The sequence below is a fragment of the Daktulosphaira vitifoliae genome, unplaced genomic scaffold (assembly GCF_025091365.1).
Source record: "Daktulosphaira vitifoliae isolate Bord-2020 unplaced genomic scaffold, ASM2509136v1 Scaffold_4, whole genome shotgun sequence".
NCBI classification, from domain to species: Eukaryota; Metazoa; Arthropoda; class Insecta; order Hemiptera; family Phylloxeridae; genus Daktulosphaira; species Daktulosphaira vitifoliae.
Window position 1 is genome coordinate 21,749,069 of NW_026099575.1, and position 14,411 is coordinate 21,763,479.

At 25.3% G+C, this 14,411-nt stretch overlaps 2 protein-coding genes and 1 long non-coding RNA gene across 3 annotated transcripts in view; 2 read left to right on the forward strand and 1 right to left on the reverse strand.

Annotated features, from left to right (window-relative positions):
• Positions 1–1,791: 1,791 nt before the first annotated feature.
• On the reverse strand, positions 1,792–4,722 carry LOC126904721 (uncharacterized). Its single transcript, XR_007703806.1, has 3 exons — positions 4,444–4,722; positions 2,788–2,878; positions 1,792–2,706 (listed from the first exon to the last, which is right to left on the reverse strand). It is a non-coding gene; the product is annotated as an uncharacterized LOC126904721 (long non-coding RNA).
• Positions 4,723–4,941: 219 nt separating this feature from the next.
• LOC126904705 (protein bunched, class 2/F/G isoform-like) lies at positions 4,942–6,311 on the forward strand. The gene is made up of 2 exons (XM_050683929.1): positions 4,942–5,084; positions 5,161–6,311. The coding sequence occupies exons 1-2, from the start codon at positions 5,073–5,075 to the stop codon at positions 6,274–6,276; spliced, it is 1,128 nt and encodes a 375-aa protein (XP_050539886.1). The 5' UTR covers positions 4,942–5,072; the 3' UTR covers positions 6,277–6,311.
• Positions 6,312–10,502: 4,191 nt separating this feature from the next.
• The window catches only part of LOC126904699 (uncharacterized), a 7,333-nt gene continuing 3,424 nt past the window's right edge, over positions 10,503–14,411 (forward strand). The window contains exons 1-2 of the mRNA XM_050683920.1: positions 10,503–10,814; positions 10,921–11,734. Of these exons, the coding sequence (XP_050539877.1) occupies positions 10,794–10,814; positions 10,921–11,734 (835 nt within the window). The 5' untranslated portion in view covers positions 10,503–10,793. The remainder of the gene's footprint in view (positions 10,815–10,920; positions 11,735–14,411) is intronic.

Genomic DNA, 14,411 nt, shown 5'->3' on the forward strand with positions numbered 1-14,411 from the left:
TATACTATTAAGTATATTATATATAATATATAGTTAATATATTGTTTTTTGTAAGCAAAAATTTGTGTTTGTAGATTATATACTTATTAGTATAAATCGAATTATTGGAACGTATCAGCCGAAATTGGGATTTTTTCAAATATTAGTTTACATTAACCAATATATAAAATATTTTTTTATGTGAATATGGTATACCATTAATATAATGATGGCATATTTTTTAAGAAGAAGTACAATTTTTCTTTAGTATAAATGGAAAATGGAAATTTAATTTTGCACTTTTGATAATTAAGAAATTGGTTAGTAATTTTCTTTAATCCTAGACCTTTGAAATGATAATTTATTGTACGGTAAAAAAAGTTCATTTCAGAATGACACGGAACAGAAAACAATCTTCGTCAAGAACAAGTTGAATTTTATTAAATAATATTCAGAGTACAATATATTTGATGGGAAAGCAAATATTTTTTGCTTAGTACAAGTTAACGCTTTGTCAAGATTATATTTTAAACAGGTTCCACTGTTACAGGCGAATTAATTAAAATCGAAAAATAAATCATCGTTTCAGTAAACCATTGCGATATTTATTATGACAAAAAAATTATAAATTATCTTACCGTTATTGAAAAAATATCTTTTCACGTTCAAATGAGTTTGTTTACGCGTGGGTAAACCTTACCGGAAGAATATAAGTTAATTACTTATTCACAAAAATGTAACTATTTTATGTAATAGGATTTGATTTCTTGAAACCGATACCATTAATAAAAAACTATTTTTCGTCAATCACTTACATTTTTTTGGAATAAAAAATTATATCAATTTAAAACCGATAAAAACGTTTAAGGAAAATGTCATAAAAATTAAATACTTAAGAAAATGTAGTATTTAATTTTGCATTGCAATAGTAAGATATAATCTAAATAGAAGTGATTTTTAGGTTTTAATTATTTATCGAATTATAGCTGGTAATTATTGACTTACTCATACATTAAAATGTTATTAAGTTCGACGAACTTATTAACAGTAGTCTTTGATTTTTAAGCATGATAATCATTAAGGAATTTATTTTAATCGAATAGCATTAGTCCGATTATTGTAGAAAACTTTAATTTTCTTGTTAATTTAATTAGATTTTATCTATACTCTTTTTATAACTCAAATTACTATTTGGTACTCTACTAATGTTCAAGAACTTAATTACTAAGGTCGGTCCTGGAGTACATCAATGGAAACATATGTCAAAGATCTTAAACGAGAATTTATTTTGCGAAGCTTAACAGAAATCTAATAAAATTAGAGTTTTCTACAAAAGTTAGAGCCAATCCTGTTGTTACTTACATCGCTATCCACTTGTTTTGTGCTTAGAGCCAAACTTAGGCGACTCAGATCGGGCGAATAAGACGTACGCTCAGGATGACCCGAGCATTATTTGACGCTTTATGTTCCCGCGAGGTTATCAACAAAAAGTCCATTTAGTTGTATTTAATTAAGTCTAAGGTACCATTAATCATAGTACGGGCGCTGTTCGCACCAATGTTCATGCAGAATTTTTCGTATTTACTCATAAGCTTTTATATAATTTTTTGTTGCGTAAAATTAGTTATACTTGGAATATGTATACAGAGTGGAACAGGTCTAACTGACAATTCATATAATTTATGATCTATAAAATATTTTAAAAATTAATTTTTTTAAGATTTGAAGATAGCCATTTTATAGATAAGTTTTAAAGAAAAATTTTATATCAAAAACTCTTAATTTAATTCAGTAGTTACGTTTATACAGCATTTTTAAATTTCTTAAATTTTGATTTTTTTTTTTACAATTTTCCTATGGTATCAAATATTAGTCCATATTATGTAAACTACAGAAGTAAACACTTAGTATGTTATTTAATAATAACAGTACGCGATGTCTTTTCCATGAAAATTATTAATATTTGAATAAGCATTTGTAGTTGACATGCAAAAACAAGTAGTAGTATAGTTAAGATTATTAAAACAAATTATAGAAACATTGTCTAAAACATGTTGAGTTTTTAATTAAATAAGATCATATATCATAAATTTAAACGTGAATCATAGTGAATTAGTGCATTTTATTATCCAAGTTCCAAACAAGGAATATTCTATAATAATATGATTACAATGATAAAATCACGCAAATTAATAATTGTTATCACTTTTAACTTGGTTAACCATGAACACCTGTAGTTGACATACGATAATGTTTCTAACTTTCGATATAAAGATTAGAGATAATGATTTCAGTATAAAGTGCGTTAAACGTTATTATAATCCATAGAAAAGAAATCGCGTACTTATAATTGTAAAAAATAATCAAAATTTAACAAATTTCAAAATGTTGTATAAACTACTGTATTAAAATAAGAGTTTTTGGTATCAACATTTTTCTTTAAAACTTATCTATAAATGGCTATATTGTATATACAATATATTCTGTATTGTAAAAATTGATTAAAAAAAAAAAAAAAAAGTATAAAATTTGATGTAGATCATAAATTATATGAGTTGTCAGTTAGATCTGTTCTATTCTGTATTTACTTGGTATTACTCTAATACGAATTCTTATTTACACGTCTCCCAATTATTTTAAGTGACTAGTTGTTGTACCTGTGTAGGCGTTCCGCTCAATTACATTATTGACGTTATTTGCATAACTTACAAACAGCTAATCCATATACTACAATAATAATAAGTGGATGATAATATGCTTGGAATATTAAATCTTAAATAATCGTAGTTTATTATTGAAAGTAAATACCGAAACAGTTTTTGGTTAGTTTGTCCAAATTGTTCTTTTTTTTGTCAAATTATATTAGGTACTTACTTATCATTTCATAACATGACATTACCTGTAATGTAGATTCAATTACATTTATACTCGTTTTTACACATAGTGTGATGATAATGATGATGCATGGAATGCATGGAGAAAGTAGATTTATTTAACAAAACGATTTTCATAATACGAAATAAACCGTTTTGTCAATGTTATAATAGGTAGAATATGTATATTAATGTAACCAGTTTATATTATAATATAATAATAAAATTATACTATAATAAATTTTTTAGCAGAATTCATTTCTTCGTTTTAACTATTTTATAACGACTATTACTCACGTAGGAGATTGTTGTAGTTATTTTAGTATTAATCTATGGAAAGCGTTCAGCGACAGTAACGATATTTATCAAATGTTGTAGTAAGGGGATTCTATTATTAAAAAACTTGAAAATTAAAATTGAACTTCAAAAATATAGTGGATGCAAACAGTAGAAAACAATATCATAATAAATAAACCTAATAGAACTTTAATAATTTAGCTCCTAAATATGTTAATAGCCATCTTAAGAAATTAGTGAAGTTATTGTTATTGCTATAATAAGTAATAATATTAAAGCTAGCCACATAATTTCTCTGGAAATATTTATTTATTTATTTTTTTGATTTTGATAGATATATGTGCATTTTCACTTATTTGTCATAAATTAATTTTTAGGTCTATCATATATGTTTTATAGGGAATTCAACTTTATTTTATTTAATGGTAACATGCATATTTAACTAGCTTATAAAATAGAGAAATGGTCTAATTAAGAAAATGACTAGTCGATAACAATTTTTGGACTAGTGCTTTGGTAGATATTTACATTTTTATACCTTTGTGGGAGGAGGAGTGCGGCCGAGAAATAGTTAATTATAAAAATATATTATTATTATAAAAATGCTTCACCTCCAGACTATATTTTGAAATGCTAATAACTTCCAATGTGTTAGTCCAAAAATCGTTATCGGCCAATCTTTNTCGTTATCCAAAAATCGTTATCGGCCAATCTTTGTCTTCATTATATCAGTTTCTATTGTGTAAGCTAGTTAAGTATATATCTATGTTAAAAATAAAGTTGACACCCTTATACAACATTAAGAATCAATTAAAAAAAACAAAATATTATAATTGATAAATGATGATACATAGAATGTTCAGTAAGCAAGGAAATAGGTTAATATTGTTTTCATTGTTTTTAACAATTGATCTGTTTCCTTACTTACTGTACATTCTGTATATGTAACTAACAAAATCAAAAAAAAAAATCAGCTAAACAATTATTATTTTAAAAGAAATTGAGTAGCTGGTGTTAAAAGAATCAGCCAGCATAATAATACATTTGTCTAGATGGATAATCAAAATTTAGCTCAACAATCAAAATATCAAAAAGATTAAATTTTTTTTTGCTTTATTTATCTATAATTTTCTTTAGAAAAATAACTCATTTTAGACATTATTTATCCAATAAATATAGAAAATATCTGAATTGTTTAAGTATATATTTGTATGCCAGACATATAAACTGTTGAAAGACCATTTTTTTTTTTAATTTTTCAATTCAAGATATTAGAGTAATTTTATATACTAACCGCGTATTAACTCAATCATGTAAATATAAAAACATGAATTTTGTAGTTTGAGGATTACTGAGATAATTTTTGCATTGTTCAAATTGAATTTTGTCCAACAATTTGATAAATTAAGCATGTCATGCATTGGTTGTTTAAAATATTATATTAGATTTTTAAATTTTAAACGGATATTTAAGCTGTTATTACGACCTACACTAATACCAAACAACGAATGAAACTTGTTTTAACAACATATGAAGTGATCGTTAAAATTATCACAAACGACATAGTTCACTAGTTTGTGGAATGTGTCCATACCTTTACAAGGGACAGTGAATCTGATGAGAAGAAAGTGAAACTGGACCATCAACTAATGCTGAGTTAATAGCCGTTTATGTTCTTAAACACAAAAAAAATCCGGAAACGTTACGTTAAGTGTACATCTATCCGCATAAAACAAGTTGACTGGTTTATTTCAAATCCCACCAATAAAACGATGTCCTATTATCTCAATACAAAGTCATTACGATTAGTATTCAAATTGTGTAGATACGTTTGAGTATATAACTGCTATTAAATCTCGAAATATACATCAGTTGCTTCAATCTGAGCTTCAGTGAACATTAACTAAAAAACAATATACAAACATGTCATACAAGGTAAATAAGATTTTTTATATACTATCAACTCCGAAAAATTAAAAATTAATACAAAGTTGTACTTATATTTTTGCAGATGTTTTCTATTGGTTTAGTATTCACCTTAGCCAGTATGTGTTTGGCACAAACACATACCAACTCACCATCCCAATATCAAACACAATCACTATCTCAGTCCACTTTTCAAAACGGTCCAGCAGTTCAAACACAAACTCGTTTAGAAGATATCGAACGTGACTTCTCATCAACACCTAGTTCTAAACCACAACAGTCATTTGGAAAAACTCCACAATCTGCTACACCTTCTTTCCAAGCTCAGCAGCAACTACAACAACCACCTAATCAAATCTTAGGATATCCTCAACCTCAATACTATATTCAACCATACCAAGGACAACAACAGCTCTTAGCTCAACAATTCCCAACAGCATTTGACTTCCCAGGCATACAGTATATGTTTATTAACCCTGCAGCTTTCAACACACAACAGTATTATGTACAAGCACCTCAACCATCTGCTATTCCACAATACGTTACCAAACAATCATCATCTTCTGCCTTATTACCTTCTACTTCATCACCTCTTAACAAATTAGCTCCTTCAGAGTTTAAACCACAATTCGTCGCAAATGATCCAGCTTTAGCCAGTTTCAAACAACAAGGACAATTTGTTGAAGCTGCACCAAGTTTGGCTAATTTCAAGCAACAACAAGGACAATTTGTTGAAGCTGCACCAAGTTTGGCAAATTTCAAGCAACAACAGGGACAATTTGTCGAAACTGCTCCAGCTTCACAATACGTTCAACAACCACAAGCAGCTGTTCCCCCATCCGAATTTGCCTTCATTACTCATCATCCAACAACTCCCCAAGTTAAGAGTGTATTAGCTCCAAACACTCAACAACAAATCCAATATACAGCAATCCCACAGCAATATCAACAGCCACAATTCTACGTCAATTTACCATCCGTTCCACAACAACCCCAACAATCTATTGTGTCTTTTAACTCAGCTCCAGTAGAACAAGCACGTATTCAACCTTCATTGAAGAGCGAATTTTCATCTGGAATTAAGTCTACTACTGCTTTGCCTACCAAAACTTCAGAATTTGCATATAAATTTGAGTCAACACCACAACAACCTCAACAAGCTAACAATGGAGCTTATAGCACTTTGAGATTTTCTAATTAAGAGATCACATTGCAATACAAAAATCTGATGTTATATGTTATGTGAACATACTTATTTATTTAAGAAACTTAGTCCTTATGGTATAAATCAAAATATTCGTGTACAAAACGATTTTTTACTATTTGTTTTTAGATATTAACTATTTTTAATTATTAGAATTTTAAACTTTAAATAATCTATGTGATACTGGGTTATATAAATAAACATAAAACAAATAATTTATAACAGTTTTGATCATTTAAATATCTTTCTATTTTTCTTATTATATAAAAAATGTATATACTGTTTTGATTTTATAATAATCAGATTACATTTGCATTTAAAAATACACACTTAAGAAGAATGATATCCTATTTAAATTTATTGTAAATATTTATTAATTTATAAATAAATAAAATTATTTTCACAATAATAAAATTAAAATGTTGTATGCATATTAAGTAAATTAATGAAATACAATCAATCTGAATTATAAACTAAGTGCATAATAAATATACACATTATTTATCATTAAATTTTATTAGTATTAAATGATTATGTTCGTTATATTCCTTGTTACTATAATTTACGTCAAAATTAAATAATACTTATTTACTTTATAAAATTTTTATAATATGTAAAGATAATTTAAGCAAATTTTAAATACTGCAAATAAATAAAAAAAATGAAGTATTAAAATAACAATAATAACTAATTTGATTAAAAACTTATATCTTAAAGTTTTTATTGTTTATGATTATGATTTTTTTTAAATTTAATAAAACAATAGGTTATAAATTCTAAAAATTAATTTAAGGTTAATGATTGACTGTAAAAATCCAGTATACGTTTTATAAATATATTTCTGCTTATTATGATTAATAATAATATTTTAATATTATTATATGTTTTCGTATTATAACTACATTTTCAAAAAATTTCTAATGTTTAAATAATTTTAAGATATATAACAATTATTTTATAGTTAATTAAGAATAAAAAAAATAAAATAAAAAAACTGTGTGTCACTAATCACGGCTGGTAAATTTTTGATGATTCTTTTAATGAATGGGACGGTTAGGTTGCGAATGGGGCGGATGTTATAGGTCGGCGTTCATGTTCCTAGCCACCTCTTGTCTAGGACTAACTTCATTATTTTATTTTCATTTAAATTCATAAATATACTGGTATGTGTTTAAGTTCATAGACGCTAATTGTGGTGACTTGCAGGGAATTATCCCCTTTAAAATTTCAGAAAAATAATATTAACGATAATAAAAAAATGAGAGGAAAGAGAATAAATATAAATTGTATTAAAATTGTGATTATGACTAAGTTATTTTACAATTAATGAAATTTAAATTGTAAACAATAACGATTTAAACGATTTTAGCTTAGATGGGAAGCTAAAATCGTATGATTATATGTATGATGGTGTGTGTTTTTTTACGTTTGTCCTATAAATTATCAGTTTTCCGTTGATTGATTTGAATCAATATCTGTGTATTTTAAAGAGATATAACATTTTTATAAAACAATGATCAAAATAAGAATTATAAAAGTATACTAGAGATCCTAAACTTTATATCGCTATTTATATGTCAAAAATTAAAGTACAGGAAGGGTTTAAAAGAAACTCACATATGTCATTTTTTTCAACTCGATTTAGTAAATATTCCGGAAAATCGAACAACTCTTAACCTACATTAAATTTATGTTTATGGAATGTACTACAATATTAAAAAACAATTCCCCGACGATTGCACTATTATGTTTAATTGACAGTTAAAGTAAAAAATTAACGTTATTTTCAATTAAGCAAATAATTTAATAAGCATTCAATATTGAAGTTTTAATCATAGAAATCATAAAATTAAAAATATACAAATTATGAAATTCAACAGATTTTTTACATTTCTTCTGTGTTGCAACTTCACTATGCTGGGCTTTTTTAGTTTGTACAGAGAAATAATTGTTTTATTTATCGACTTTATATTTGTATCACTGTGTAACAAATAATGCACAAACTATGCAATACAATAAGATAAAAAATGACTGTTACAGTAAGACGTCACGAAAAATTACCTAGTAGAATCTATCGTATTCATCTACGTAAAATACTTTCCCCATTAAACTGTTCTAAAATTATTACACAATGGCTTAGTAAATTCAGAAATTTTTAATAATTTATTTTTAGCAGACAGAAAGCAATAAATGTTAGAACTAATAGCATCTAAATTTTTAGCGAAAGCTAAAAAATATCAACATGTTTTTATACTGCATATTTTGTTGATGATCTACTATAATAATACTGCATTTTACTTTTTTATTTTTCATTTAAACTATATATCATATTTATTTATATTATTTATACTACATTTCTCTAAATTCTATAAATTAAACAGTTTAAGCATTATATCTTAAGTCATTGACCTAGTTTGTGAACGATTTTAATCATAAATGAGTATGTGTTGACCCAACCGTTTAAAACTACACGCGTGAGATGTTAACTTGTATCAAATAATAAATGTTGGTTGATTCAATTTATTTAGTGTTTCTAAAATGTTAATTTATTTACTATCCAGGGTGATCCAAATATGGTAGTACAATAATTTCCTCGTAAATTATTGAGAGTTTAAGATTTTTTTATATAAAAAAAAAATTATTATTTTCAAAAGACTGTAAAATATTATGTGATTAAATAATTATTTCATCTTGCTTTCAGGGTTATAAAAAATTGTAAGAACAGAATTTTAAGAACCAAATTGATTATAATTTTTTGTCTATTAAATTATGAAGTTAAATATAAGGATTCCCAATTAAGAAAATTAAATTTAAGGTTTTATAACTCTAAAAGTACGAAAAAATAATTATTGAACCACATATTATTTTACAGTATATTAAATCAAATATTTTTTTTTTACGAAAATTTAATATCCTCAATAGTTTTTGTGAAAACTAGTGTCTTACCAAATTTGGATCACACTAACTAATATTTGTAAAGTGAAATGATATTTTTTATTGAATTTTCTATTTCTAAGAATATTTTACTAAACATGATTTACGTTTTTTTTTGGTAATCATTATGTCAGTTTAATTAATACTAAGGATTATACGCTTTTCTTAACTTGATCAATTTATTAATTTAAATTTTTTTTTTATTAAAGAATAATAGAAATTTACTACTGGACTTTTTACTTTAAAAAAAAAATAGTTTTAAATAATAATTAATTTTGTTAAATTAATTATATTACTTGTCAATGTTTATATTATTGTATGATATAGTAAATAACATTTTAATAATATGATTTATAAAAAAATAAACGATAAATGAAATAGTGCTAAAATTAATAAATAATGTGATACATAATTATTGAAATGAAAAAATTTTTAGATATTAGTCTTCAATACTGTAATGTCGTTTAATTTTATTTATATTCACACAGTCAATATATTTAATAGTATTGCATCGATTAACTTTTGTTTATTTAAATTTGTTGTCAACCTTTTGTATTCGGTTATTTTAAAATTTTAATAGTAATAATATTGTAGTACTATGATTATTTAATTCATTAATTATAGTTAATATTTAGAAATATATACTTGTCCCTTAATTTTTGATTTAGGTGTAAACCCACGTTATTAATTAAAAAATGTCAAATTATTTTCGAACATGTAGAAATGAATAAATTATTTAAAAATATTACATCACTAAGCTTTGCTGCAAAAGAGTTATTTTTGAGAGAAGACAATTTTATTATAAAAATTGTATATTGGTAATTTCGATTTCACTTTTACCGATTTAACACTTAAAATTTCTTATTCTACTCCCACATTTAAAGAAAATTAACCTTTTTACTTTTTACATCATTCATTTGGATTTTGTAATTGAAGCGGAGTAAATGAGTAGCATAAACATTTCCTGTGTTTTATTTATATTTGATAATTGTGGGCTAATTAAAAATGATTTGGAAGATAAGGCAAAATTTATCTTATATACGAGAAAATTTCATATCATAATGTAAATATACGGAACATATATTTAACAATGCATTTGAGTATTACGACCATGTCAGAAGGAGGTAACTATGGGTTTTACTTTCTTTACCGTTTAATTAGCTTTTTCTCAATACTTGTTTTAATTTTTTAAACATACGAGTGTATGTGCAATTCATAATATATATATATTGTGATGAGTTTTCCACTTTCTGTCTGTCCACCACCATCATCTATGTGCAATTATTCCGCTTTCTTGATGCGTAACTGTAACTGTTTTGATGGAATTGACCAAGACAGCGGCCAAAACACTCTTCAGTCGTTCAATAACGATTTTCTAACACGAACCCACGCTGGCCAATCTTCATTGTCAAGTCGTCCGAGTGCGAGTCAATATATTAGATTTGATTTTTAAAATTCGTTTTTGTCGTTGTTTATGTAAAGACCATGACATAGTGTTTTAGTGCATACAAAGTTTTATTTTTCATTAACAATTATTTTACGGATTTGTTGTCGTCCAAGAAGCATACATATAATCTACAATGACTAGTTTTTATAATTTGGTAATATTTTGTATGAAAGTTATTAATGAAAATCTATTATTTTTTTTCAATTGAAACAAACATACAAGTATGCATGTATATTAATTATTATTATTTATTTTTCTAGGTAATTTTACTCTTTGTTCGGTTGGTGATAGCCGCCGAAAAACGGATTTCTGTTGACACTGTAGGCTCGGTTACTGCAACAGCTGGTTATTCTATAAGTGATAGTGCTCATCCACCGATACCATCAGCCTTGACATCAGAGATGAACTTTACTGGTCATCATCACAGTATCACCAGCAAAGAAATAAGCAATTCTGCTGAAATGTACACTTCAGAAGGCTTAGACCACCAAAATCAACAAAGTTTAGCGTTGCGGTCTAGACAAGCCAGAGGAAAACATAATCAGCGAAGACCACATGGTAGTGGCAGTGTAGAAGACAACAGTCAAGGAGAAAGTAGTTATCCTCTGCAAGATCAGCTGTACAACGTAAAGCCTTTAACTTTTGATGTCCCACCAACATCACAATCGTCTAGCATTAAACATATCAGTAATAGCGAAGAAAAAAACTCAATGCCATCTATAACATACGGCAAAAAAATGCATAAAAACGAAGATAGTAGTGAGCGACCAACGTACGGAAATGGAGATTGGTCAGAGGAAGTGCGGATAAAATTTGATGGTGATAAATCTACGAAATCTCGCAAAAAGAATAGATATCAGAACGACAGTAGTCAAGAAAAAAGGAAACACATACCGAAAAAAATGTCAAATGACAACGACGGCGAAAGCAGTAGTAGTAGTGAAGGAACTATTAGTGCAACTGCTGATAGTAAAGATGGATGGCAAGAAGTCAGTCCAAATTTAGAAATAGCTACAGGATATAGTACATCTGTAAATGACCATGATTCTTCACGCGATTCTTCAAGTAGTTTAGGTAAGCTTATTTTTTCATTAAATATCTTAAATATGAGCAGCTCAGATAAGAAATGATTTTATTATATACATTCTTTCTGCATTAATCAGCTAATAAATAATAAAAATAAGACATGTTATTTCAAAAATGAATAAATAAAATTTGCGTCTTCTAACTAAATCACTATAATAAATAATTTTGTATAAAAAATGTAATCATGGATAATAATAATTACAATAATTGTTTCAATTAAAAATAATTATAAAAAAATGAAGTATTAATATATTTAAAAAGTAAAATACATAAAAACAAAACAATCTTAATGAATAACGATCAAAACAACCAAATAATAGTGGTAACATTCTGTAACGAAATGGAAACAAACTAAAAAGATAATTTTCTCTATTTTCGTATTTGGTACGAAATACGTATTCTATAACGACCGAGGGAGATCATTTCAATTTTTTTTTTTTGTACGCAGAAGTCATGTATCATTAAAGTATTAAGTGGCTAAGACCATATATGTTGCAACTTAAAGTTCCAAAATGATATCACAGTATTTAGTATGCAAATGTAGAGTAAACTGGGTATAAATCCATACGAGATAATTGTCCAATGTTGAAATAATTACTTTTATTTTAAAGTTATGATCAAATGGTTGATGAATATCAAATTTTGAACTATTTTTACATGTTTTTATAGTTTGAAAATCATAGAGATAAAACTGAATACATTGTATAGATTGTAACCATTTGTCATACTTTTATGTTCTCATTCACTGCTGGGGAATACTATTTTAAATTAATTAAACAATTTTATAAACCTTGAATTTTTTGACATATAGAATATTGAATATAGAATATTTTCATAAATCAATATTGAGTAATTACATAATTTTATTTTCATACTCAATTTTTTTTTGTCATGGAACTTAAATGAAAAATTTTTGTTTGCGGTAAAAAATCTAATGTTGTTCTAATATAATACATTTAATACTTATTTGAAAAGAAATGAGATTTTTATATTATTTTATTAAATTTGTATATTAAATCTAATAATTTTTACGTAGCTTATCTTATTCATTAAATAATATTATTTTTCGAGAAAAAAAATTTATTTTTAAGTAACTAATTTTTTTTTTTTACACATTTTAACTAAATTTTATAACGTTGAGTTGTAAAAATACTTAATTTAATAAATTTTGTGATTATTTTGTTGTTTCGTGTAAAAATACCTGGTTATTTATTTTATGTTCGTTAAAACTTACTTATTAGTAACTGTACTTCTAATCCATCATTTAAGTAAGAGTGTTATTTTATATTTAATTTTGTTTCAGTTTATTACTTATAAATATAATTTTAATTTCTCTATTTATAATGCAATATTTGATGATATATCCTTATGTACAAGGGTAAAAACTATAAAAATAATTAATAAAAAACTCATTTACTAATTAAATACTCTTAAATTAGGCTGTTTCTTAAAAGAAATATAGAAAAAGTAAAATAAAACTCAAAATATTTGAAATAAAAAACTCTTAATACCAAAAGGTGAAGTTAATTACTTTAATCGAACAAAAAATTCAAAACACGGATCTTTATTTTTTTAATAAAAACAAAAATATTTTCTTTCAATGCTTATTAATTTTAATTACTGTCAAATTATAATTCATAAATTTAAAAATTAAAATTTACTGTAATATATTTATAAGATAGAAGAAATCATTATCGTGTGAATAGTTTTTAAAATAATTTTTTCAGTACTTTCACATCATAAATTAACAAATAAAACAAGGGCTTTTATATTCTAACATCTAAATTAAAACGCAAAATTTTAATTTAACAACTTTTAACAAATTTAACAATTCATAAGTCAATACATTTCATTGACAAATATATCAATATTAAGTTAAATATATTTTATTATAGTAAAATTTGTATAGAATTCAATAATCCGAACTAAATTTATTTAATCAATATTCTACAAAAATCTTATCTGAAAAAAAATTTTAATGCGTTAAGTGTAATTATTTTTTTTGCATTAGTTCTCCGGTAAAATTAAAAATTGGCAATAACACGTTTATACTTGTTATAATGCATTTAAACTTAAATATTATATGAATAATAGTTGTAATCTGGATCACAGTTTATTTTTGAAAAAATCCATTATATTGTAAAAAGTACTAAATCTAATTATCTAATTAAAATTTTAAAAAATCTTAGAAAAACGATAAGATTAATAATAGTAACAAAAACATAAGACCATTTAATATAATTGGAAAACATTTAAGATTAATATGCAGATCATGAATTTGTTACTTACTGTTTAACATTTCCAAAGTTTAAAATTATCGTATAATAAAAAAGAAAAGTGTTCTATAGCAGTTAATAAATGCCAATTTTTTAGTTCTATGGTTATAAAATATTTTAATCGTCCAGAAATTTTGTATGAAAAATTTTGAATATAAATGCCACGATGTAACTTAGCTTTGATGTTGAAATTTCTGAACGACCTAATAAAATGTGAAATTTCAATTTGGAATGTCTATTTTTTAATGCTTAATTATTACTTACATAACTGTAGGAGTATAATTGAACTACTCATCTCCCCGTAATTACTCTCAAGAGCATTGTGTGGAGAAAGTTTTCAATGTTTTTTATTTTATTTTTTAGAATCTCACAAAAGCCAAAATACTCCA